General features: G+C 46.0%; 2 protein-coding genes across 2 annotated transcripts in view; one reads left to right on the forward strand and one right to left on the reverse strand.

The window, feature by feature from the left end:
* The window catches only part of IGHMBP2 (immunoglobulin mu DNA binding protein 2), an 82,254-nt gene extending 80,843 nt beyond the window's left edge, over nt 1-1,411 (reverse strand). Inside the window, exon 1 of the mRNA XM_084631137.1 lies at nt 1,279-1,411. Within this exon, the coding sequence (XP_084487263.1) occupies nt 1,279-1,358 (80 nt within the window). The 5' untranslated portion in view covers nt 1,359-1,411. The remainder of the gene's footprint in view (nt 1-1,278) is intronic.
* MRPL21 (mitochondrial ribosomal protein L21) lies at nt 1,400-27,617 on the forward strand. Its single transcript, XM_084631138.1, has 7 exons — nt 1,400-1,533; nt 6,306-6,366; nt 13,641-13,726; nt 17,306-17,469; nt 19,681-19,733; nt 26,069-26,172; nt 27,473-27,617. The coding sequence occupies exons 1-7, from the start codon at nt 1,461-1,463 to the stop codon at nt 27,535-27,537; spliced, it is 606 nt and encodes a 201-aa protein (XP_084487264.1). The 5' UTR covers nt 1,400-1,460; the 3' UTR covers nt 27,538-27,617.

A 27,617-nucleotide genomic window follows, 5' to 3' on the forward strand; every position in this document is an offset into this window, starting at 1 on the left:
TGAAGTAGCTTTGAGGATGGGAGAAAGCATGAAGGTGCTTGTTTGAAAACTTAAGAAGTGGGTAAAGGAGGCTTGCATCATGGACCGACTGGAGGTGAAAGTCAACAGTGCAATAGCAAACAAGAGATGATAAGCAGGGTGGGGACTGACCATGAAGGGCCTTGAAATTTAAGGCAAGCAGTTTATGATTGAGGTGATAATGACTGTTACGTTAATGTAAAGGTCTTGCTCATTGCACTGTTTGTTTTCATTACATCAATTAAAAGACATTGCTAAAATAAAGAAATTAAAGTTCACTCCTTCCTCTGAGTCTTTCAGCATGTTTTGTTTTTCCTCTGACTGCATGGGAGGTAATTTCTACATTAGAGAAATTTAAGGAGAAATTCGCATCAGGCTAAGTTTCCTTAAATTCCCAGATGTAGACAAGCCCCCAGATTGCTGTCCTTGGAGATCTTTATTGGTGTGTCTACAAAGCAACAAGCCCCTAGTATTTAACATAATTATTTAATTACATACAAACAACCCACAAGCAAACAAAACTCTGCTAAAAGAAAACTAATTAAGTTGCAAAGTCAAGCATTCAAAAGTTTACAACATTCTTTTAATTTTCTTTTCTTTTTTAAAAAAATTATTAAATCATATTTTATAATGGGAAGTGTTGGGCAACCTTAATATAGGGGCTAATACCAGCCACTCATGTCTACACCCCTCTGAGTGGCAAGCACAGAATTCCATTATAATAGGGTCAGTGCTGGGATCCACAAGAGTCTGGGGGTGCTGCAGGCAGAGTTGCAGGACCAGGAGGTCATGAGACTGGGGGTTGGGGGGAGCATCTACTGTCCCAAGTAGCTAATAAGGTGGGTGGGGGAGGGTAATGTCGGATTGTGGGGCTATAAGGTTACAAGGGAGGGGTCCCCAGAGAGGATGGTGGAGTTTCCTGGATCTCACAGGGATTGGGAGGCCCCAAAAGGAGGAGGTGGGGTTCTTTATACGGGATGATGGTGGTGGGGGGGTCTCCATAGGGGACCGTGGGGGCCCCTAGATTTCATTGGGGTGGGGGTCACTCACACTAGGGGATATCAGAGGTTCCTGGGGCTCCATAAGGGTCGGGTGGGGAGTCCTGGATCTCATCGGGGATGGTGAGGGTTGCTGGCTCCCCGCAAGGGTCGTTACAGGGGACGCTGGGGGTCTCCATAAGGGACGGGGGTTCCGGGGTCCCCGTGAGGCTGGGGGACGCCGTGTCTCCGGCGGGGCGGGACGGGACCCCAGCCCCGGTACCTGGTCTCCTGGATCTCGGCCTCTCTCTCCTCCTGCAGCAGCTCCAGCTGCCGGGACACGAAGTCCGGCACCGCCGCCATGGGGGGCGCGGGCCCGGGGCCTCCTGCAGCCGCCGCTGCGTTCCCGGCCGGCCCGGTGCGCCCTCACTCCGGCTCCCCCGGCTTCCGGCTCCGGCGGGCGGGATGATGGCGGCGGCGGCGGCGGCCTGCGGGCGGCTCCTGGGCCCGGGGCGGCAGCGGGCGGGCCCCGCGGCAGGTGAGACCCGGCGGCGGCGGCGGGGGGGCGCCGCTGGGGTTTTGCTCCCCGCCCCGCGCTGCGGTTAACGCGGGGTCGGCTGCACCCCAGCGCCGGGCCCCTGCCCTGGTGTCGGATTGTGCCGGGCCCCGGTGTGCTGGGCGCGCTGCAAGGCCAGGAGGGAAAGTCAGTCGCTGGCAGGGCTGTATCGGGAAGTTTTCTTCTCTGGGCACCTGTGACAGCCCCGCCGCCCGCCGCCGGCCGGCCGCTCTGTCCCGCTCGCTGTCCGGTCACCCCAGTCCCTGCCCCGCGGAGCTCGCAGCCTGAGTGCGGGTGTCCGCCGTGCAGGGACGGGCACTCGCCCGGGCCGGCTCAGGGGCGAGCGGGTTGCCCTGTGTGGGGCGGGGATGGACGTCCCCGCTCTCCTCCCCACACACACACACACGGGCGCGTATTTTGGGGGAGTTCTGGGGCCTGTGTCACCCGGGACCGAGATCAGACTAGATGGTCCCAATGGTCCCTTCTGGCTTTGGCGTCAGTGAAGGGTCAGATTGGCAGTGGCTGCTGCCGTTGGGTTGTGTTACCCGCACCCCCCCCCCCCCACGGTTTCTTTCCAGTGTGTGGGTGCGGTTAACTTGCCGGGATTATCTGGGTGTATCTCACTTAATCATTTCCCTGCCATTGTGGGGGCCTCAGGCACTGGTGCACCCCCTTCTCTCTTGTTCTCTGCCTGTGGCACATAATAGTTTAGCCTCCTGTAGGCTGTAATACTTTGGTCTAATTGAATCAGTTGGGTTTGGTGTGTGGGTATTGGGTGGTATTGGTGGCCTGTGATGTACAGACTGTCTGGTGGTCCCTTTTGGCCTTTAACTGTGTCACAGCTGGCCGGGCTTCAAACAAGTTAGGACTGGTCTACATTGGAAAGTTGTAACATGTTAACCATTCCGGTATAGTTAAGACTCTCTTAGCATGAATGCAGTTGTATCCCTATGCTGGTGCTTTATAGCAGCATAGCTATTCCCATACAGGAAGGGGAATAAGCTATATCAATGTAAGATCCCTTTATGCTAGTTTAATTGTGTCCACACTGGGGAGTGTACTTGTATAACTTTAATTTTAAAAAAATCCCTAACTGAAATAATTGCGCCAGTACAAAAACTTGATAGCTACAAGTTTGAAAAAGGAAATGGTGTTGATGTAATAGACTTCTATAAAGTATTTGACTTTGTACCACATGGCATTAAGAAACAAGAATGGTACAAAATCAACATAGTACATGTTAAATGGATTAAAAACTGGCTAATTTACAGGTACTTGTAAACAGGGAATCATCAGGCGTGGGTGTGTTTCTTGTGAGGTCCTGGAGGGATGGGTTCTTATCCCTACACTATTTAACATTTTTACCAGTGACCTGAAAAAAAAAAAAACACCATAAAATCATCACTGATATAATTTGCAGATGACACAGAGATTGGGGAAGTGGTTAATAATGAAGATGAGGGTCACTAATTCAGAGCAATCTGAATCACTTGGTAAGCTGGGCTCAAACAAACAGTGTGCATTTTAATACAGCCATATGTAAAGTCATCCATCTAGGAACAAAGATTGAAAGCCATACTTATACGATGGGGAACTCTGTCCTGGGAAGCTGTGACTCTGAAAAGAATGGATAATCAGCTGAACAGATGCATATATTAGTTGTCACACCCTGGTGAAATCTGCAGACTAGCTCGATATTGGCACCATTTCCTGATTCTTAAACCTGCTGCCTAAGGCAGTCACATATTGCCCATATACGTTACTCGTAGGTGGACCACATAGCACTTGGGTCCTGCCATAGGCAATTGTGTATGACAGACACAGCACCTCTGCCAGAATCACTAGTACTCAGGGCTTGAAAAAGTGAGTGGCAAGCTTGGGTGGGTGAAAGAGGAGATCTATACCATCAATTTCTAAAAAACTTATGATTTCATCAAAAATAAAGGATGTCCAGCCCTAATTACCTTCCAATTATAGACCAATGCCAGTTGTCGACAGCTTGAGTGCCCCTTGATGCTTAGCCTTGGCTAACAGCACCAGAGTAAAATTAACAAAGATTCTCGTTGGGTTTTTTTATTTGCTATTCAGAACCCTGTAGGCCTGAGTGATATATTCAAGAATTATGTCAGTTTCATGCTGCTGGTGCTCCAAAAAACTATGTAGTGCAGCAGAGGCAAGCACCAGAGATTTTTGCAGGGGAACAAGACATAAAGAGAGTCTGGTGAGGAGTAAAGTAGCAGTGACCATCCTCACAGCAGCCAACAGGAAATGGCACTTCACATTTCTGAGACATCTACTAGCTAGAGTTTGTCATAAAATATGGAGCCCTTAAGCAAAATTCAGGGACAGCAGTCTGGTAGCAGTCCCATCAAATGGGAGAGGTTGAGCTGAATGTGTAGATGTGGCCAGTAGCAGGATGCTTGTGAAAGTACTTTGAGATCTACTAATGCAAAACACTATACGAAGAGCTAAGTGTGATTATCTGAATAAGCTGCCTGCCTCATGAGCTTTAAATCCAGACCTACATTTGATTTGTGCTACCAGTTGGTTATAATAATAATCAAAAGCAGAGCGCATAGTCTAGAATCATTATGTTTATTTGGTTGTAACGGGCCCTTTCCAGACATATGTATTTATTGCACTGTGGAGGGTGAAGGAAGGAGGCAACGCAACTTCCAACATTCCTCAAAAGCAGCTGCTTAAAGGAGCTGTGCAAACACTTTCTTTTAACTAAGCAAACAACTTCAGAGACAGCTTCTTTTTCGTTCAATTGCTGTCTTTCTTATTTACTAGCCCAGTTTTCCAGGGTTAGGCCCTCCCTGTTAATTAGCAATTGTGCAGGTCTAGTTCCTTTCCAAAGAAAATATCTCCAATGTTGTGACTGCAAAAAGGAAATTAAAATAATTGCCCATCAGAAAGCAACCCTTCTGTTAGGGGATTTTCATTAATCTCTCTGGATATTTGGTCACATTAATGATAATCCTCCATTCCACTCTTCCTTTGCCATTTCAGTTGCTCATTGTCAAGAGCAGGGGTGGGCAAACATTTTGGCCTGAGGGCCACATCTGGGAATAGAAATTGTATGGCAGGCCATGAATACTCACAAAATTGGGGTTGCAATGCAGGAGGGGTTGAGGGCTCTGGTTGGGGGTGTGGGATCTGGGATAGGACCAGAAATGAGAAGTTCAGGGTGGGGGTGGTGAGGGCTCTGGCTGGGGGTGTAGGCTCTGGGGTGGGCCTGGGGATGAGGAGTTTGGGGTGTAGGAGGGCTCTCTGGAATGGGACCAAGGGGTTCAGAGGGCAGGCTGGGGCAGGGGTTGGGGTGCAGGCATCAGCTGGGGGTCCAGGCTCTGGGGTAGGGCTGGGGATGAGGGGTTTGGGGTGCAGGAGGGTGCTCCAGGCTGGGATCAAGAGGCTCAGAGGGCAGGAGGGGGATCAGGGGTTTGGGGCATGGTGGGTGGTGAGGGGGTGCAGGCTCCGGGCAGCACTTACCTCAAGCGGCTCCCGGAAGCAGCGGCATGTCCCTTCTCTGGCTCCTACCTGGAGGCATGGCCAGGCGGTTCTGCACACTGCCCCGTCCACAGGCACCGCCCCCGCAGCTCCCATTGGTTATGGTTCCTGGCCAATGAGAGATGCGGGAGTAGTGTGTAGAGCAAAGCCCCCTGGTTGCTCCTACATGTAGGAGCCGGAATGGGGCCATGCTGCTGCTTCTGGGAGCCACGTGGAGCGGCACCTGACCCTGCTCCCCGGCTGGAGTGCTGGAGCGGGGCAAGCCCCAGACTCTGCTCTCCAGTGGAAGCTCAAGGGCTGGATTAAAATGGCTGGCGGGCCGGAACCAGCCCACAGGCCGTAGTTTACCCACCCCGGTCTAGAGAGTTAGATGTAAATAGAGAGCCCTGATTTAGCCATTTAAAACAATCTTTGTGTTCAAGTTTTCTGTGTTTTTTAATCTCTCCAATTGATGCTGTTTTACAGCTCGCTTGTCTGTGAGAAGAGAGGTGGTACTTGGAGTCAGGGAAAGCCAAGGCATATGCATGTACAAACCAAGGTCCCCCACTCTAGAAAGGTTTCTTTAAGCCCTCTGCACTCACACTAGTTCCCTATGTTTCACTTGTCACTGAAGTGACTGTTTGGAGAATGAATGGCCAGGGAGTTACTGGAGTTATCTGCAGTTCTCTCTCTCCCTTCCTTTGCATGCATGGAAATGAGGGTGTGGGGAAGCTTGGTGAGGCTTAATGAAGGTTGCAAAGAGTCACCTTGTTTTGTCCTACACATTTTCTATAACTTGTCACAGCCTTAAAAGGGTGAGAGGCTTCTAGGCAGGGAAGGATATACTTAACTGTATCCATTAAAGAAATAGTTCAGCACTGGAAGGATGCAACACAGCTATGTATAGACTCCTGGAACATTCCCCTGTCTTGGTGACAAAAGAGATGTTATGCACAAATACAACAATATTACGTTGTTGCAATCCACATTTGGAATCTTCTAGCTGACACTCTCACTGACTGTACGTATTCCGTGTATGCTGTAGAAGAGTGATCCTGTCTCTGTTCTGCTCCCTTGGGATATGGTGCATTAGGGAGGAGTTCTTGATTTATTACGTACTGTGTCTTGTTTCTGTCTCCTGCATTGTGGTGCTTTTCCCAGCAGTGCTGAAATTGGCATGGCTCATACTTACTCATTAAATTACCCGGGACTGATGAATGTTACTGCTTATTTTTAATTCTCTCTCTCTCCTCTCTTCTTATTAGCGTCTCTGTTGTGGTCTACAGTTCGAAGCGAGCGATGTCAAAGCACTTCACTACAGCAAGGGTAATGTCAACATGTTGCTCTGCTTCCGTCTGAAATACTGACCCTGCCTTCCCCTGCTCCCCATTATTGTCTCCCTCTCCCTTTCAGTGACCCGGTATAGATAGAGGTACCTGCAACTGCCTGAGCAAGTCAGGGTACAGCTTCAGTCAGTGCCGCTCCTTGCTTTAGCCAGAAGGGGTCACTAAAGAAATAGAAAATTACTCTGTGCTGGGTCCTGAAATATATGACCTAGTAATTATTCTCTGTCTCTGATTTCTGCAGTCTAAAGAGCAAGATGAGGCACTCCCTTCCCTTTGTCTTGAGTGCTTGAGGGAGAGGGTTTTTACTCTGTCCCTGCATCACAGAATATGGCACAGCCATTAAGCCATGGAGCTAGCCCAAAAAGGCATGGTTCTTTAGAAGTTTTTGATAACATTTGGTTTGTGTTTCTGTTAAATGTAGGCGCTTTAAAGAGCACTAATGGACATTGCCAAGTAGATTGAACATAACTCCCATGCTATTCATTTTAGCCTGATTTACTAGTGTCTAGCGTTTCCCTTGAATTTGAAAATGCTTGTTGTAATTTTCACATCACTTGATAACTATGGAAACTATTGCAGGGCAGTATTGACCAGAGCTCTCAGGAAATTCTTTGCTCCTTTTTTATATCAGAGACCATTTTATGGTAGTCGGACAGTTCCTGGCTATTTTAAGTTTCAGAAGCCAATGCCTTTCTGGCCAGCCCATCTGAGACACATTACCTGCTCAAAAGAGAAGATAATACTGAATCAAAGACTATTTTCCGCAAATGTCTTTGCAGTGTCATTGGTTCTTACTTATTAAAATATTTATTCCTTATTAGGTATGGGGCATTTTAACTGTTGGTCTCTTTGAATTAAAACATCCTGCAACTGTTAGGATCCCCTTAGACACTGGAATATGCAGAATTGTTCTTGATGGCAACTATTACTTAGAGTTAGAGTATTTGCAGGGGAAGGTATTTCTGCTCCATGGTGGGGCTTGCGTAGCAAAACACACAGTTGCTGTGTGGAGTGAGAGTGGAATTTAGGTTCTGTTCCCACTGCCACAGTGTGATTTTGTGTAGTTCACATAATCTCTCTATGCCAGTTTCCCCTTCTGCAAAGAGGGTACGCTTCAGTGCTTACCTTCTTTGGTAAAGTGCTTTGAGAGCTCTGGATAAAAAGCATTGTATGTGTGCAAAGTATTGTCCTTTAGAATAATCGTGCTTTTCCCTCCATCGTTCTATGGAACAAATGAAAACCTTTCATAGAAAGTCATGAAGCAGAGGTGTTAGCTGTTGCCACAACCCTTCCAAAATGGCACAACTTGTATGAGAGATCATAAGAGGTTCCTGACTCCAGCAAAGGTTACTCAGATAATTTTTCCACCTAAAATCACACTTCTTAGATTTTAAAGCCAGAAGGGATCATTGTGATCATTTAGTCTGACTTCCATTTTATAGCATATAGGCATTTTCTATGTACCTTTTCATCTTCTAATTAAAACTGTTGAAATATTTGAGCAGGGTTTTAATTGGTGCTCATCTCTGAAGTTTATAGCAAATAGGTATTTTCACTAGTGATGTCCTAGTTCCTTGTCTGTCATCCCTTCTTTGGACAAGCAAACCGGCCAATGTAGTTGACATACAATTAGTTGAACAGGGCTTTTCAGGTAACAAGGGATTCTTTTCAGTGTTGGGGCAAAGAATCCCACACAGTGACAGTCTTGATTGAAGCAGAGGGAATCCACTCAGATTGCTGACAGGAAAACACTGATGGATGCTGGCTTAAATATCCCTGCTAGCTTCCATTCATCAGTGTTGTGGCAGCAGCAGAGGATTTGCTGCCACTCATTGCATCCCCAGGACACTCTGAAACCTGTCACTTAATTAGAGCTGTCATTGTGTTAGCAATTTTGACATTTCCAGTAGTTAAGGTAGCAACACCTAAGAGTAGAAACTAAATCAGCCTCTTGGGAAGGCCTGTTCAGCACAGAAATTAGCAGCCACGTGCTTGGGCAGTTTGAGCTCTGATGACAGTTCTTTTGAATTGTGGATGTCAGTGCTGAGTGCCCTTAGGGAAAGTCAATCTATGGTACCCAGTGTCATCCAAGTATAATGCTCTGTTCTTCTTGTTAGCCGGATTCTCAAGGAGATTCCTCAGGAAAGAATGTCTAGCACAGGGGAGGGAAAACTACAGCCCATGGGCTGGATCTGACCCATCAGGGCTTTCATTCCAGCTCGTGGGATTACCAGCCCTGTGACTCAGCAGGGCTAAGGCAGGCTCCCTACCTGCCCTGGCCCCGCTCTGCTCTGAGAAGCGTCCAGCACCACTTCCCTGCGGCCTCTGGGGGAGGGGGGCAGGCAGAGGGCTCCATGCGCTGCCCTCACCTGCAGGCACCGCCCCCCTCAGCTTCCATTGACCAGGAATGGGGAACCGAGGCCAATGGGAGCTTTGGGGGTGGTACCCACAGGCGAGGGCAGCGCACAGCGGAGCCGCCTGCCCCACCCCACCCCCAGGAGCCACTGCCAGACATGCTGGCCACTTCCAGGAGCAGTGCAGGGCCAGGGCAGGCAGGGAGCCTGCCTTAGCCCCGCTGTGCGCCGCTGCCACCCCGGAGCTGCTCAAGGTAAGCGGCAGTGGGCTGAAGCGAGCACCCCAAACCTCTCCTGCACCCCAACCTCCTGCCCTGAGCCCCCTGCCACACTCAGAACCCCCCCAACCCCCTGCCACACCCTGCACTCATCCTGCACCCCAACTGCCTGCCCTGGGCCCCCTCCTGCACCCCAACCCCTTGTCCTGGGCCTCTTCCTGCACACCGCACTCCCTCCTGCACCCCATCCCCCTGCCCCAGCCCTACATTCATGGCCCTGCATACAATTTCCCCACCCAGATGTGGCCCTCGAGCAAAAAAGTTTGCCCACCCCTGGTCTAGCATGTAGAAACCCTTCTCTTGGTGCAGTCAGGAGGTACATCAGGAAGTAAAGGAATTTGGATCACAGCTATAAGAGGCACAGAAAAAATGTTGAGGATATACGTTGGAACGTTTAACAAAATTTGCTGGATTTCATTCCGTAGACCAAGTCTGTATAAAGTACAAAACTAATAACAAACCACAGCTTCTTGGCTGCGTATATGAAGCACTGCTGTGCCAGCTGTCACTAAGAACTCCTGACCCCTTTGTATTCCCCCCAAAATGGTAACCATGGTCTGTGAGCTGGATCTGTTAGCCAGTTGGATCCGGTCATTCAGAGAACACGCGTTATGTCTGCACAGCAAAAAGAACCCCTCATTTGGCCGTGCCAACCACCTCAGGCTTGCAGGGCTCAGGCTGCCGGGCTGTTTCATTGCTGTGTAGACTTCCAGGCTCGGGCTGGAGTCTAAACTCTGGGACCCTCGCACCCCACAGAGTCCAAGGTCTACACAACAATGAAACTTCCCCACAGTCTGAGCCCTAGTCAAGTAGAATCATAGAATCATAGAATATCAGGGTTGGAAGGGACCTCAGGAGGTCATCTAGTCGAGCAGGACCGATCCCCGACTAAATCATCCCAGCCAGGGCTTTGTCAAGCCTGACCTTAAAAACTTCTAGGGAAGGAGATTCCACCACCTCCCTAGGTAACACATTCCAGTGTTTCACCACTCTCGTAGTGAAAAAGTTTTTCCTAATATCCAACCTAAATTTCCCCCACTGCAACTTGAGACCATTACTCCTTGTTCTGTCATCTGCTACCACTGAGAACAGTCTAGAGCCATACTCTTTGGAACCCCCTTTCAGGTAGTTGAAAGCAGCCATCAAATCCCCCCTCATTCTTCTCTTCTGAAGACTAAACATCCCCAGTTCCCTCAGCCTCTCCACATAAGTCATGTGTTCCAGTCCCCTAATCATTTTTGTTGCCCTCCGCTGGACGTTTTCCAATTTTTCCACATCCTTCTTGTAGTGTGGGGCCCAAAACTGGACACAGTACTCCAGATGAGGCCTCACCAATGTCGAATAGAGGGGAACGATCACGTCCCTCGATCTGCTGGCAATGCCCCTACTTATACATCCCAAAATGCCATTGGCCTTCTTGGTAACAAGGGCACACTGTTGACTCATATCCAACTTCTCGTCCACTGTAACCCCTAGGTCCTTTTCTGCAGAACTGCTGCCAAGCCATTTAGTCCCTAGTCTATAGCGGTGCATTGGATTCTTCCATCCTAAGTGCAGAACTCTGCTCTTGTCCTTGTTGAACCTCATCAGATTTCTTTTGGCCCAATCCTCCAATTTGTCTAGGTCCTTCTGTATCCTATCCCTACCCTCCAGCGTATCTACCACTCCTCCCAGTTTAGTGTCATCTGCAAACTTGCTGAGGGTGCAATCCACACCATCCTCCAGATCATTTATGAAGATATTGAACAAAACCGGCCACAGGACCGACCCCTGGGGCACTCCACTTGATACTAGCTGCCAACTAGACATGGAGCCATTGATCACTACCCGTTGAGCCCGACAGTCTAGCCAGCTTTCTATCCACCTTATAGTCCATTCATCCAGTCCATACTTCTTTAACGCTGTGGGAGACCATGTCAAAAGCTTAGCTAAAGTCAAGGAACAACACGTCCACTGCTTTTCCTTCATCCACAGTAAAGGATATAGTAAAGGAGTAGTAAAGGCGAGTCACGGGTGTCTAGTTGCTGTGTAGACAGACCCACAAGTCAGTTTACCCCAAAACCCAAAGCAAATTGGAAAGTAACAAACAAGCTCAGTGGTACTTACTCAAGATAGTTAGTCCAAAGCAGACTGCGAAGAGTTACAAAAGGATCTCACAAAACTGAGTGACTGGGGAACAACATGGCAGATGCACATTGGAAAACATAATCCCAAACATACATACAAACTGATGGGGTCTAAATTAGCTGTTACCACTGAAGAAAGATTTTGGAATCGTGAATAGTTCTCTGAAAACATCCACTTAATGTGCACCAGCAATCAAAAAAGCTAACAATGTTAGGAACCATTAGGAAAGGGATAGATAAGACAGAAAATATCAAAATGCCACTATATAAATCCATGGTACACCCACACCTTGAATACTGTGTGCAGTTCTGGTCACCGTATCTCAAAAAAGATACATTGTAATTGGAAAAGGTACAGAGAAAATCAGCAAAAATGATTAAAATGATATGGAACAGCTTCCACATGAGGAGAGATTAAACAGGCTAGGACTTTTCAGCTTGGATATGCAAGGGGTCTATAAAATCATGAATAGTGTGGAGAAAGTAAATAAGGAAGTGTTATTTACTCCTTCATATAGCACAAGAACCAGAGGTTACCCAATGAAATTATTAGGCAGCAGGTTTAAAACAAACAAAAAGAAGTATTTCTTCACACAACGCATAGTCAGCCTGTGGAACTCGTTGTCAGGAGATGTTGTGAAGTCCAGAACTATAACGGGGTTCAAAAAAGAATTAGATCAGTTCATGGAGAATAGGTCCATCCTATTAGCCAAGATGGTCAGAGATGCATCCCAATACTCTGGGTGTCCCTAGCTTCTGATTGCCAGAAGCTGGAAATGGAGAACAGGGGATGGATCACTCAGTGATGGCCTGCTCTGTTGGTTCTCTCTGAAGCACGTGTCATTGGCCTTTGTCAGAAGACAGAATACCGGGCTAGATGGACCACTGGTATGACCCAGTAAGGCTATTCTTATGTTCACAAAGGGGCTTTTGGACTAAATAAAGTCTTTCAGCTCAAACGCTGTATTAAAGCAGAAATTTCCAAGAGGGATGTTAGCAGCTATCAGTGTCGTCATTCAAGATGTGCAGCTGGAAGCTTAAAAAAAGCAACTTTGTAATCTTGTATAGAGAGCCCAGCTGTGGTTCTCAAGGCCCTCACTAAACTACCAATTTAGCAGAGAAGAGCTTTTAAAAATAGTCTCCCTAAAGAGGGACAAGTAACATGCACGAGTGATTAATCTCCAGTCCCCTGAGGCTGATTTAGGGACATTATCTTAGACCTTCTTTTCCTTCTAAGGCTGCGTCTGTGCTGGGTTGTTTTCTGAAATACTCCCCACCTTTGTTAACACCAGTGCAGCAAACGGGGAGAGTAGACAACGTAGTGTAGACAATGTTTCAGGAAGCCACCAGCATTTAAAGCAGTCTAGGCCTGCTCCCACTGAAGTCAGTGGCAGTGGGGTGGGATCATGCCTCATGTCATCTACACAACATGGTGGTAAAAGCCACTGGTAGCCCCTGGCGCTTTATGTGCACCAGCATTCCCAGCTGTAGCTGCAATGGTGTCAACAATGGTGCAAAGTGAAAGCCTGGTGTAGCAAAGGCCGAAGGAGATTTTAAGCGAATCTCCAGCTCAACTTCAAACTGCTTATTCTTAAAGGTCATTTTTGCATATTTTGGCTTGTTGCATTATAATATTGAAGAAAAAACTTGTCCTCAATTTGTACTGTTTATACGGAGGTGGGGTGGGAGGAGGGGACGACAAATGAGCCATTCATCTCCTTTCTAGCAAAGCTCTCAGGGGTTCTCTGAACTTTGTTGTGTAGCTGAACGGCATTGAGTATGGGGGGTAGCAGCTGTTTCTCTTTGAGTACAGTGCCTTTTTATAATTTGCAAGACTAGCTCTGAAGCAAGACAAAGCGTTTTCAGCATGTGGTTAAACAATCTCTTCAAATGGGTTGCAATTTCAACACCTTTGAAAAGTGCCTGCTGGTGCCCTAATTGTCAGAATGCATCAATGTGTTTCATTACTGGGCCTGCTTTTAATATGGTCTTTCTTGAGGCAGCTGCTCAGTTGCTGTGATGGGAGTTTAACAAAGGGTTTGGGGAGATAGGAATGGGAATTTTACTCCATCAAAATCCCTCTTGCTATAGCAAGTTTTATCCTGACTCTTATGGAAAGAGGATATTTTTCTTGCTTCATCTAGTTAGACATCCCCTGATCATCACACAGAACACTGGAGTGGGGAGAATCAGTAACCAAAACTTCTTTAACTCGCTCAGGGGCTGATCCAAAGCCCATTGACTGGAAAGTTCCCCACTGACTTCAGTGGGCTTTGGATCAGGCCCTGAGTGCTGATGAGTGAGCTGTGTCAGGAAGAGAACTGTAACTCCTGAGGTTTTGCCTCCCTCTGCAGATGGCAGAGCAGCCCTGCTTTTCACTCTCCCGCCATGTAGGAATTTTATGTGCATATGCTATTGATTCTCGTCTTTGTTAATGGTTTGGGTCTCATGGTAATAAATATTTATAATAGCTGATTCGCACCTTATTTTTGACAGAATTATTGCCAAAACATCATTGTCCTCACCCCCATGGCCCGAAGTCAAACTACCAGATCCAACAGAAGAGGCAAAGTTCCATGCAGGTAAAGTTCTCCAGCTGCAGAGCCCGGCAGCACTGCTTCCATACTGTTGTTGGCCGTCTGAAAGACTGTAAGGCAGCACATCCTTGGTCTTCTGAGTGGGTTTTGGTTCTTCTCAGTCTTCTTCATGTTTTTCTCTCGTTCCACCCAGCATATTTTAGAGAAGGGAGCTGTTGCACTGTCTACTGGGGCCCTGGGATGCTGCATTTAATGTATGTAGCTCACTCAACAACGGAGGGACAAAATATCAATAAATAACTACATGGGTCATCAGCAACTTGAAAAAGAGCCTTCAGCTCCAGACCTCCTTTTCTGGATTGTTTTCATTCTGCTCTGTGCACAGCACACGCTGCTCCACTCGCTATTGCTCAGGTGACAAATTAATGTAATGAAGAAAAGTGTTTGTCCTGCAAGTACTGTTTGTTGACACAGTGAACCATAAATTTTTAATATCAATCCTGGGGGAAATAAGTATTGAACTGTTTGGTAAAATGTATCAAATCTGCCGTTGAGTCTGATTTGCACAGGGCTCTCTGCCTTTGAGCCATTGTAATTTCCAGGCTTCATAACTTCATAGATATTCATGGTTTTGTGTCATTCCATACGATGTGTCCAGGAGGCCTCTTTCCAAAGCTACTGGCTTGCCCCTCCAGAGCAAGCTCCGAATATTAGAGCTCTGACCTCAACTCACATCTATAAGAGTATTTGAGTTCTACCTGCCAATCTTTCCCTCACTCACTCTGTTGTGCCTGGAAATGGCCAGAGATATTTTATGTAAGATCACTCCCTGTACTGCAAAAATGCAGATGACTCTTAATGATAAAATGGCAGCATTTCGTTGATGTGAATTTCCTTTTTTAAGGATCTGATCATCAAACTGCAGTCGTTTCAGCTCGGATAAAATTATAGGCCAAAATTTTCAAATATAAAGGTCTGAAGTTAGGGTTCTGAATATAAGTAGTTTGAATTTCAAATTTACGGAGCACCTACAAATGTCATTGACTTCAATGGGAGATGCAAGTACTGTGTGTGACAGGGTGCCACCTGGAACTGGGGTATCATTGAGCCCTCTGACTAACTAGCTTGGGCTCCATCTCACACCTTGCTGTTGTGACAAGCTTTAGACCGCTCTGAGTCCAACACTCCCACCAGCATTCTCACAGGCAGGGACATACCCAGCTACAGTTGCATGCAAGCTTTGGCCAGCCACTGCATGAACCAACGATAGGGAGGCTGCCCCAAATAACCCCCACTTCCCCAGCCTAAGACCCCAGAGCAGTACCGTCCTGCCCTGGTCAAAACCCCAGCCAGTATGAACTTATTACTCAGTTCGTCTCTTCCTCAATGTGGAGAGGAATATGCATGCTTGTGGTAACCATGCTGGGATTTTCCCCAGACACTTCAGTCAAAGGCACACTGGTTTAGATTAAAACATAGAACAAGTTTATTAACTACAAAAAGATAGATTTTAAGTGATTATAAGTGATAGCAAACAGAAAGATTGGATATGAATCAGCAATTTCTCACCCTGACTGATGATACAAGCAGGCTTGCAGCTTCTCAAGGCACAAGCTGCACTTGCTTTGTAGCTTGGGCTCCCCACCCCCGTTCCAAGTCCTTTTCTTTCAGAGCTTCTCTTGGGTGTTGAGTTGTGGGGGAGTGAAGAACAATAGATGGTGTCACTCCCTGCCTTGTATAGCCTTCCATATGGCAGGAACCCTTTGTTTCAAACTTGGTTCCCAGACCAGTTTGTGGAAAAATACAGGTATCCAAAATGGAGTCCAGAGTCATGTGGTCTAGTCACATGCCCTTGCAGCCATTACTTACAGGCTGTCTGGAGCCTTCTCAGGAAAGCTCACCAGGTGGGGGATAAGCTTCTCCTAAGGCCTGTTGTTTTTCCTAATGGCCCATTACCCTGAATAAGCCCTTCACAACCAGCTATCTAGGCTGGAAGCATTTTGCCTAGTGGGTGTCACCCAGGTTTAACCACATTTGAAATACAGATACATAGTCAGTATTTATAACTTCAGATACAAAAATGATACATGCACACAAATAGAATAATCATATTCAGCAAATCAAAACTTTTCCAGTGACGCCTTACATGACCCATCTTGTACAAAATGCAGCATAATTATGCCTTAATCATATCATAATAATATTACTATGACAAAGATGGGGTATAGTGTCACACTTTGCATTACTGTAAATCAGCCGACTTTTATTTAGGAGCCTAACTTAAAGCACATAGGTTTGAACATTTTGCCCACAAGGATATTGACCACAATGGAATAAGCTATTCACGATCTTGAGGCAGGAAAAACTTTTTCCCAACAATATCATGAAGTGCAGTTGAGGTCATAATGGAAAGGAGATGGGGATCACACTTCTGTCTCTGAAGCATCCAGTAGTAATAACTGTGAGTCAAAGGATACTAGACCACATGGACATTTGGTTTGTTCCTATGTGCAGTACTTTCTGACCATAACATAAGCTCTTTGCTTAATTGTAGTGGGAATGGCGCTGACTTCTGTCATTAAGGTTGCGTAATAGTTTCCATCTAGCTCCCTGTTTTCAGTTGCTCATAACTTTGGGTTTTTTGTGTGCCTTTTGGGGTAAAATATTCCATGCTTCATCTCTTTCTGAAATGGGATTTTTGTTTAAATTCTGAGTAAAATTGGGTCAGTTATTTTTGAGCACAAGGAAGGGGGGAATATACTTTTCCTTATTATAAAAAATACTCATTTTCTGAACATCTTGAGAGCTGAAAGGCTTGAGGGTAGAAAGTTGAAATTTGACAGGGAAATAGCCCTCATTAGGAAGTGCCTTTGAGTGTTCCGATAAAGGCAGAGTTTGATTTGACTGAGTTATGACTTTTAAAAATGGTGGGCTTTGCTTGTGTGGAACATTTTGCATAGCTAAGGAATGCTGCAAGGCACATGCATGTATGGATAACTTCTCTGGGAAATGTACAGTAAGGGGCTGAGGAAGGGACCCTGCTTGCTTTGTGAAATACACAAGATCTCAAGCTTGGGCTTTTCAAGTACAGTGGAGCCACAATTTGCAGAGCCTGTGTACCTTACAAAGTACGCTGGAGCCCTTCTTCAGCCCCTGTGAATTTTGTAAGGTTTTCAGGAGTTACGGGGTGACTCCTGTACACTGCGGGATGCATCGAAGGCAGAGTGGAGCACTCTCTTATGGAACACCTTGGATCTGCAGGATAGGGCATTCCAGTGGTGTCTAAACAAACGTTTCAGACTTCAGCAATTCAATATAAGCTGCAGCAGTGTAAACTGTGTCTACATTAGGGGGTTGTATGGGTTCAGCCAGTCCAGCAGCTAACATCCAAGTGTAGACGAGACCTCAGTCTTTCAAGAAGGGAGATAAAGTCCATGCTTATGAAACGTCATCACTGTTCAGCCAATCCCGGACACTCTAAGTAGGACTGCTACTCAGGTAATGGTTTCTGTGGGAGGGTGGCAGGGACAAAATGTGTTGGTGTTGAACAGCTAGCCTTTTCTGCTGGTTTTTCTCACTGTGGCCTATCCCTGACGTACTCATTAACTCACCATTTGTTAACAGAGGTCGTGCAAAAAGTGAATGAGATGATTGCCACTGGGCGGTATGGAAGGCTCTTTGCTGTGGTTCACTTTGCCAGTAAGCAGTGGAAGGTAACCAGTGAAGATTTGATTTTAATGGAAAACGTGCTGCCGGCTGAATGTGGAGACCGAATCCGACTGGAGAAGGTAAAACCCTCCCGATGTTCAGGATTATGTACGTTAACTCGAGAACTCCTAGCCCGCCTTATGTCAGCGATTGTTTGTGACAGACATGAGACTAGTCCCCACCCATGCAGCCCACTGTGACTTTGGTTCTTTCTCCAGGCTGCCTCAGCTAATGCAATTTGGGGGAAGGTATATCTATTTCATCCTTGGGAAAAGCTGTTGACCTCTATTCATTTATTGAAACAAGGGGTCACTGACCAAATGATCCAAGCCACCTACTTACTGTTCACGATGCCTGCTTCATTGTTTCATAAAACCCTAGGGGTCCCCCTACCTGACCAACAAGTCAAGAAAACTCCATTCACCCATATGGAAGGCAATAAAACTGACTCAGCAGGGTTAGTGGATGTTGTGGTATTTAAGATTGTGATGAGGGCTGGAAGAGGGAGCTGGCTGTTTATAAAAATAAATAAACAACAGATTATGGGAAACTGGTGTCCCATGCTCTCCCCTGCCACAGTAGCCCTCTGTAATGTTTAATATCATGGATGTGTTTCCACAGAAAATGTTTATACTGCTCAGCCCCACCAGTTCTGTGCTAACCACAAGGATGTGTTGTTATTCTTCGGGCTCATTAGCAGAAATGCCATGGATAGAGGCCAGCTTTCCCAACGTGGCATCATAAATGGGAAGAAGTTCCCTGAGAACTCAGAAATCAATTTCAGAGAAGTCCTGAATATTCCCCTTGGATCTGCAGAAGCTCCAGTTCTAACTGTAGCTACTTGCAAGGCCTTCACTGTTGCTGTGATTTTAATTACCCTCTTATTGACAATGTTAGCATGATTTACATCAGAGAGAGATGGACTGAATTGCTCTGCAGATTTCAGGCTCCTTCCCTCTGTGTGGGAAGACAGACAGTTTGCTTTACCCATTCGGTCCAAAGTTGTAAACATCTCTCTGTTAGACGTTTGCATTCCCAGACATGCTGCACAAGAAAAGTTTGTTGTTTTGGGATTGACAACACTAATCAGTTGACGCAGCAATCTGCCCAAAAGAGACTGTACATCCAAAAGTGATGGAAGAGTTGATTTCTCTCCTGAGCTTCCATGATGTTCATTGTATCTGTGGATGAGGAGGGCATGGAGGGGATAATTGTGGGCTCCTGATCAGATATTTCCAACATAATCCACTTCTAACACTTAAATGACCCCACAGAGACTCATTAATCCAAAGCTTGGTTGAAATACCATGAAGTGAGGCTACACTGGATTAATCTTTATTCATCATAGCCAAGCATTTATTTGCAGTGTAATAGGGTATGGAAGAGGCCACTTTTCTACAAGTTTGTTGCTTTAAAGCCCAGTATTGAGGCACTTTTTCTGGCAGCTGCCGGTTGAATCCTGGGGTGAGACAAGCGATTGCAAGAAGCAGCCTGCTGAGAGTGCACAGATCTGGGTCAGGGTGAAGAAAGTCAGGCATTTATGTTTACTCTTCTGGTAAATCCAGACCATAATCCTGTCAGATTTTTGCTAACAAATGTCTATCTGAACCAAAAATCAAAGCCCTAGTTATATGTGCAACCCTTTTAACTGCTGCAGTACAGTTAGTGGGGAAAAGAAATAGGCTGTAGAAACTCTGTGTTTTAAATACTTCCTAGTCTGCCCAAGTCTTGACTGTTCTCTTACTTAAGCAGGCAATTTAAATTCCCTGAACCAAAGGACTAGTACATGGCATGACTCTACCCTGGATATCTATTTGTTTGTTACCCATCTGAGTGTGCAGAGAGAAGAAGAATGAAAATGTTGCTATTTCCCTAAGGAGCGCATAGCAACTGCTATAAAACTCCAGTGATCATAGCAGCTATGTTCACAGGCCTTGGCATGAAGATCTTAGAAATTCAGGGTCTTTATTTTTTCTCTGCCTTTTCTTCCACTGTCTTACAAATGCAGATAGAATCAAAGGATTTAGGGGCTCTGATTAGTGTGCAGAGTGTTCGTAAAACATGCTCTGGTAGAAAAAAACCTAGCCCTTGCCTGGGAGAGTGTTTATTGAATGGGTCTGTTTCTTGGCTTGTTGCTCTCTTTCAGCAGCAGATTGAGGCTTGAAGCTCATAAAAATGCAAATTTTCCAACACCCAAGCCTCTAGGATACTTGTAAAGTTTTGATAATATTGTTTCTAATTACATTGCGACCACTGGCAAGTGACCCAAGTGCATAATTTAATCTCTCCAGGTTTTGCTGGTTGGTGCCGATGACTTCACACTAATTGGAAAGCCACTTCTGGGGTAAGAAAGACAGACTTTATAATAACGTATCTTCAAGTCAGCTGACTGCCGAGTGAAATGTTTTCAAGATTCAGCCCTGCCAGGGCTGCGGGCATACAAGAAGTCTATGCAGCATATTGCAAGCAGTGCTGAGGGGGTTGTGCGTGTGTCACTTCTCTTAGCATTTGTGGGGAGTTAGGTGCACACATCAAAGGGATTAGGCCCCTAAGTCTGTGACTCTCATTTGATCCTAGAACTAAATCTGCTCTTCTAGTAACGTAGAGCAAAATAGTTAAGGGTTGAACACAGCTGTAACGTATTAATGGGATGAGGAAGTGAATCCAACTGCTGATGGGGACAGTGTGGAGGCATCTTACTCTTACATACACTTAAAGACTGTAAATCCTCTCATTGAGAGGAAGGGTGGTCTTGTGACGAGTACCCCCTATTCCTGGCTCTGTCTATCTCCCAGGTCAGTCACAAGACAAAATTCATCAACGTTTCTAACGTGCTTTGAGATCTTCAGATGGTAGAACTGTAAAGTATTATTATTGTTACTCATTGTACTAAAAATAGGAAACAGACTGATGATTACAGCAATTTTTTCACTTCAAATGTTTTAATGTAAAATCTGCTTGTGGGGCTTCTTAGGACAGAATGTGTTAAGCAGGGGAGGCAAATTCATTCTGTAGATCGGGCCAAATCACATTTTTAATTATGGTCCATGGGCTGGGAGATCAGACTATGTACATTCCTCAGCCCACAGCAGAACTCTCCCTGATGTCACAGGCTGATATGCACAAAGATCGAGGGTTGAAAGATGGGGAACTGTATATGGTAACCTCACTTTTTGTCATTATTTAAGTGCCTTATTGTCATATTCAGCATCACGTATTGGGTAAATGCACTTCCCTTTAGAGTTGAACTTCCTTCCTTCCTTCCTCATCCTCCTCCCTCTCCTGTCCTTGGCCAGATCTAGGCGAGAGTGTTTTGCTGGTATAGCTTTTCAGGAATATTATACCAGCAAAGCACTCCTAGTGTGGATGCAGCTTATACCAGCAAAACTGCGCTTGTGCTGGGATAGCTTATTCCAGTCCCCCCGGTGAAATAAAATATACCAGCAAAAGCATGGTTTTGCCAGTCTAAGCTGTATCCGTACTTGGGGTTTTTGCTGGCACAGCTATGCAGGGTCGCAAATCACACCACTGACCAACTCAGCTGTGCTGGCAAAAGCATGTAGCATAGACCTGGTCTTTGTGTGTCTCCTCTTTTCTGCTCTGTCTGTTTCCCTTCCTGCAGCTTCTCTCAGTTTCCATGCCTCCCCGCCAGCTTCGTTCCCACTCTCTGCCACGTCTCATCTGCTACAGTGTTCAGCAGCAAAATAGTTAGTGTTGATGTGTTGCATGACAATGTTAGGCTTTAGCATTAACACCGCCAGTGAAATGAACTGAGAGGAGAGGGAGCTCACACCTCTCAGAGCCTTTATTTCAGGCTGTGTTTATGCATAATCAGGAAGACAACGCTGCATTGATTCACATTCTGTTCTTGGCCGGCCAGTTTTCTTTGCAACCATATCCTCGTCTACCTTAGGGATTACTTGTAAAACATTTGCACAGTCACTATTGTCAGTTCAGCTGCAGAAGTGCTAGCAGCATTGGGAGCCCTACAGTAGACAGGGCTTCCGTGGCTGCCAGCATTTTAGACCTGAAACGCTGGGGCTCACGGGAGCCTTGTGTACTCTGGGCTCCCGACACTGCTACCAGCAGAGGAAGTGAGCCAGCGTTGACATTTGTGGGGAATTTTTGCAAAAATACCAATAGGGCTAGAAACTTAATATCTTGCAATGAAAGCTCAGATTTTGCAGACTCTGAGTAAGTTGTGAGTCACCTCAAAAAGGCCATGTTTTTGGCACCACTTAAAGGAACGTTCCTCCAACAATGCAGATCTTTCTGCGCAGTGCCCTAAACTCTGCTAATTAATTGCCAGCATGACAGTACCCTGGCAAAGCTATATTTGTGCACTAGCCTTTGGGCACACACTGAAACACAGGGCTTCCCTGGAGATTTTGGGGAAGAGAAAAAGCCATCATTTGGTCTCTGTATGTGCCGCAAAAGTGGGGAGGCTTTGGCAGTGTGACTGACTGCAGACCAAACAGTTGCGTTTCAGTGTTAGGTTACACTGAGTTAAAAGTAGTGGAGGAGAGGAAATGTGTGTGAAATAGAAGTGTGGTGTGGTGTCCCATTAGGGTGACCAGATGTCCTGATTTTATAGGGACAGTCCTGATATTTGGGGCTTTGTCTGATATAGGCACCTATGACCCCCCCAAGCCCTGTCTTGATTTTTCACACTTGCTGTCTGGTCACCCTACATCCCATCCTCTCTTTTGGGGCTTTGGGGAAACTCTGACATATCTACAAGCTGCCCATTACTATGGTATGAGACAAAGGAAAACAGAACACCACCTATTAGAGATGGTAGTATTTGTACATAGTTCCCTACTCTCCCTAAGCCACAAGTGTTTTGGAGGATAGATAACAGCTTGGATTAATACAAAGACTTTTTGTTTTCCATTGGCTTAAAAATCAACACATAAGAGGACATCTGAGCCAGTGTCGGTGCAGTGCAGTCCATTTCAGCTGCATTCCTTGATCAGACTTGGAGGCGGGTAGGAACTTGTTCTGTTTTAGACAGATGGTCATTTTAATTTTCCTTAGAAATCAGATACCTCCCAACATGATACTCCTTTAACATCTTCAAACAAAACAAAAGGTGTCTCTCCTCCCACTCCCAGTAGCTCATACCAAGTGCTAAGTCTGTGGTCTGCCTTGTTCTTTGCAACCACTTATTGTCCAGTGTTTCTATGCAAAAGCAATATTAAGTTGTATGCAATTGTCATTTCCTTAGCTTTATAACTTGTACAGTATTGTACACCCCAAAGCTACAACAGGAAACCATTGTGACCCAGAAATCATAGCAGCGTTTTCACTGCTTTCCACTAAGGTGTTTATGCTCTGAACCATTGCAAAACACCCTAAGGCAATTTAGCCCTAAGTAAAGGGGACATGGCGTCCTTGGTGGTTCATGTGTTAGGCAAAGAGATCAGCTTACTCTAACCCTAGATGCTGTTGATCAGATTTCTTTCCATTAACGTAGCCAGCTATTTTACACAAGGCTTCCTCTTGTCTGCTTGCCCAGGTTGGCCAAGACTACAGACTCCTGGTTGCCAGATGGCACGGTGCCACACTGCCTCTTTCCCCCAAAAAAGCCATGTTGAGGTTCACCTGCCTCCTGTCAGGAGAGAGACTCCTGGGTGTGATATAAAGATTGTCATCAGTAAGCATCTTGATACTTATGGGATGTCCCCTGCATGGATTATATTCATTATTTAGTAACAATCACTTTCCCTCCAACTTGGATATAGGAAGTTATCGTATGAATTCCTCTTCCTTATTAGAAAAACCTAATCTGGAAATTCTGGCACCACTGAAGTCAGGGGGAGTTTACCATTCAATTCAGGGGGGCCAGGAGTTCACCTCTGTGATTGCATAAGGCTAACAGCTGAGAAGTTTAATAAACCGTTACTATTTATTAGTTATATTGCTCTAGCGCCAAGAGGCCTTGATTCAAGATTAGGACCTCATTTTGCGCTGCGCTGGACAGATGCCTATTGAGAGCGAGAGTCCCTTCCCTGAAGAGTTCAGTCTCTCAGACATTCAGCCCTAATGACTGATTCAACAGAGGGCAAAATTCACACTGTAGTCAGACACACAGCTTGGGTCAGATAGCTTTGAAACTTGACTTGCAGACAGAAGTTGCTTCTTGGCACCTGGGCATGCTTAAGAATAGCATTTTGGAAGGTCTGCTTGTATGTGTGTTGCTGTTGCTCAGTACACATGCCTGTAGGACAGTGTGTATCCAGCACCTAGAGAAGGGAGTTCTCTACATGGGTTTGAATAGCTATTTCCCTAGTGTAACACCTCTGGCTGAACACAAGTAAGGCCCATGAGAGCTAGGACACCTGGCCCGCCAGTAACCAAAGGCTCGTTTCTGGACCAGCTTTCCCTGCACCACCACTCTATTTTTCATACTTCTGGTAGCTTGTAGCCCATTACTGCACTACTTAAAATCTTGACGACTATTTGCTTAAAATAGCCCACAGATTTTAGTGTTTGAATCACTCTGTCCCCACTGATCTTGCCTTCTGAGTGTCGATTATGTCCATGTGATTCCACAGCACAGCTGCTAGTGTTAGTGACTGGACTTGCGTACATGCACGGAGTCTAATCCTGCAGTCGTGAGGCAAGCGGGAGTCTAGCTTTCCCATTGGCTTCAGGCACAGGGTCAGGCAGAATAGCTCCCTAACAGGAAGACCTTTTTCACAAAATACCCCTGTACCCTGCTTTTCTTTGCCTTTGCTGGTTTCTTTTCTAGCATTGCTGGTCCGTGCACCTAGAGACCCTAACTGTGATTGGGGTGTCATTGTGCTAGCTGTGGAGTACATCCTTTCTCTGGGTCACGCTCTGCTCTGTAGCTCATTTAGATGTGGCCAGTAGCCATGTATATTAAACTGTATTTGTTCCCTGTGTCTGGCTGCAGAATATGCAGATAGGCTGATTTTTTGTGTGTGTTCCGCTAAGAATTCAATCTCTTATAGATATTGTATTCCCAAAGGGTATATGTTCATACTGATGGTGAATGTTTCAAAGCCTTTGGCCCTTTCATGATCTTATTGGGGGGTTGTTGTTTTTCCTTACATGCAGACTGAGTCATTTGTCAGGAAAGTGTTCTGTACGTGTCCTCCAGGGGAGAAGGGAGCACAATAATGAGCTTTTAATGTTGTTTGGGGTGTTGTGAAAAGGTGCATCCTCCACCCCTACCGTTCATTACAACCAGAACTTCCCAAAGCACAGGACTGGATTTCCTGTCCTAAAATGAGGCTGATTTGTTATGAGCGAGGGGCACAGTTGCTCAGGCAGGTAGCTCATTCTTCGGCGTGGACCTTAAATTGCCCTCCTTTCTGTCCGCCTCTCTAGATGGCAGTTAAAGATTCCAGGGCGCTCTTCCACAAGGGGATACCTCAGTGGTCTTGGCCAAGAGTTCTCCTCTCTTTAGCTTCCAGCATCCAAGGATGCGTGTGTGAGCTGTCGCTGAGTGCCGAATTCCATATGTGTTTGCACGCTGAGTCACTGCCCTTTTGAGAGAGAATGCCTTGCATGCCAGCTCATGTGAGATGGGAGCTTTTGGAACCATGCTGCTCTGAGTATCTTTCACAGGGAAAGGAGGATGGGATAGATTTTATCACTGAGTGATGCTGACTGTGGCAATAGGTTACAGAATCAAGACATTTAAGGCCATATTCTTCCCTTAATAATCTCTTGGCAAGCCTCCCACAAGTGTCTGTGAGAGATCCATTCTGGATCTAGGAGAGCATGAAGTCCTGAATTTATATCTGGACTTCTCCTCCAAATAAGATTGAAATCTCAGGAGTAAATAGACAAAGTGGACAAAGGGTGGGAGGAGAAAGAGAGGTGAAAGGACTCATGCAAGGTCACACAACCAGACAGCAGTGGTCTGTTAGCCGCATTATTGGACACAGGATCAAGTCCTGCTCCTCTTATCAGGTGAACAGTCCATTGTCTTCTCTAGGAATAGAATCATATAAGACTAGGGTTGGAAGAGACCTCAGGAGGTCATCTAGTCCAACCCCCTGCTCAAAGCAGGACCAACTCAATACTCAGGTGAGTCACACTAGAAGAATGTAACCTTCAGTCTATAAATCAAAATGCCAGTGCTTGCTGTCTCTGCTGCTTTGTAGAAAGGGGAACAGCTTTGGTCTTGACGAAGGAAGAGCTCTGTAGAAGAGCTGCCAACCAGTCTGAGCCCAGTATTGAAGGTTTGCTGTACTTTAAGCCAAGTGAGAAATACAGGATTTTTTTAAAAGCACGATGTGCATCAGGTTTCATTGCAGGCATTCACAGCACTGGGAATTTGGGATTGCCAGCTCTGAGTGTCGTTGCAGATTTCCACTGTTACTCTACCAGCATCAGACATTTCTAACTCCCTCCCAGTGAAGCAGAGAAGTACTGCCCTGCAGACTAGTGTGGCACTTACCTGATAAGACCTGTGTAGTCAATCCTGTGTTTCTTCAGTGCAAAGCCTGCAAGTGGGCACTGCTGAGATGGATTTACCCACTCAGCAGCTGGGGACCTTGCCGTTCCCACAGGACAGGGTTTTGTCAGAAAGGTGCATTACTTTGTGATAGTCTTCCAGGGAGTCTGCCCATTGATTAGAGAAGGCCGTCATTAGTTACGCTGTGTTTCTTTTTTTTTTCTTTCTTCATTTTTTTCATTTTTAAGGAAAGATCTTGTCCGTGTGGAAGCCACAGTTATCGAAAAAACAGAATCTTGGCCGAGAATTAATATGAGATTTTGGAAAAGGCACAATTATCAAAGGAAGAAAAGTAAGATGAAAAGAATATAGCACCGTCACTTCCCACTGCCTTCATGGCCCAGGGCCACAGGATCGGTACAGAATGCCCTCGCAGCTCAGAGCCCAGTGACATAGGCATAGCACACAATGTCCTTGCAGTTCAGAGTATGGACAAGGGCATGGTATGCAGTGCCCACAGGAGTGCCCAGATGGCACAGGGATGTGGGCTCAGTACCCAATACCCTCCCAGCTCAGTGCACAGGGACATGGTCCCACTACACAGTGCCCTTGGAGCTCAGAGCACGGACATGGGCATGGTACAGCGCGCACAGGAATACTCTGTTGACACACAGCACAGGGCTGTGGGCTCCATACACAATGCCCTCGTGTCTCACAGCACAGGGACACAGTTCCCAGAGGAGTGCCCTGATGGTTCACAACACAGCATCATGGGCAGGGGACACAAGTCCTGACCGTTCTGAGCAAAGTGACCTCATTTCCTTCCTCTGCTATCTGACACACATTGCCAAAAAGACCGTTTAAAATACTGCTTTCAACACATGGAAGTGTTGCTGTTCTCCTTCCCCAGCCTCTAATCTTGCATATTTATCCACAGATGTTAACAAGTCTAAACAGCATCTTGAACCAGGCCTTGATTACCATGTAAATGAGGCAGCTGTAAAGTTTCTTCCTGAATTATCAACAGGAAAAAACAGAGAGGTAGAAATATTGGGCAGAAGTGAAGCCTGTCACACTCTCACAGGAGCTCACCATTCGTGCTCGTACCTTCGCTCAGGCTCTGCCTATGCGAGACGGCTTTGCCAGTATACTTATACCTATGTAACGATACCAGCAAAACTGCACTTTTGCTGCTGTAGTCCACTCCAGCTCTCAAGTGACACAAGCTGTGCTGGTAAAAGCACAATTGTTTCGGTATAACTGTGTCTACATGTGGGACTTTTGCCGGCACCACCGTGTGGGTCATGGATCGCACCTTATCCCACCCTGCATCAACATAACACTGTCAGCAAAAGCCGGCTAGTGTAGACATGGCCTTTGGTCCAGATTTTTAAAGGTATTTAGGCATTGCACTGCTCAGCATCACAAAGCCTAACTGATTTAGGTGCCTAATTCTCATTTTTTTTATTGCTGATGGGATTTAGCTATCTAAATGCCTAAATCTCTTTTTGAAAATGATATTTAGGCTCCTAAATCAGTTCAGCATTGCAGCACTGTGAACAGCAGTATCTAAATACCTTTACAAAGCTGGACCTTAGTGTATAAGATACTTTAATGCATGATCTTATTTTTCTTCTTTCATTCTTTTTCAGTTATCGTGCAGCCACAGACGGTCCTCCGGATAAACACCATAGAAATTGCTCCCTGCTTGTCATGACGGATTGTTGGTCTAGTAGGGCTAGGTTTATTTTTACTGCTTTAGGAAGTATGGAAATAAAGAACTCTTGTCACTGGAAA

This window comes from Lepidochelys olivacea, assembly GCF_965140295.1.
Source record: "Lepidochelys olivacea isolate rLepOli2 genome assembly, chromosome: 6".
NCBI classification, from domain to species: Eukaryota; Metazoa; Chordata; order Testudines; family Cheloniidae; genus Lepidochelys; species Lepidochelys olivacea.

Coding starts and splice junctions, on each gene's coding strand:
- MRPL21 (XM_084631138.1), top strand. CDS start 1,461: ATGATGGCGGCGGCGGCGGCGGCCTGCGGGCGGCTCCTGGGCCCGGGG. Junction 6,367..13,640: donor AGCACTTCACTACAGCAAGG/GTAATGTCAACA, acceptor TATTTTTGACAG/AATTATTGCCAAAACATCAT. Junction 17,470..19,680: donor ACCGAATCCGACTGGAGAAG/GTAAAACCCTCC, acceptor TAATCTCTCCAG/GTTTTGCTGGTTGGTGCCGA.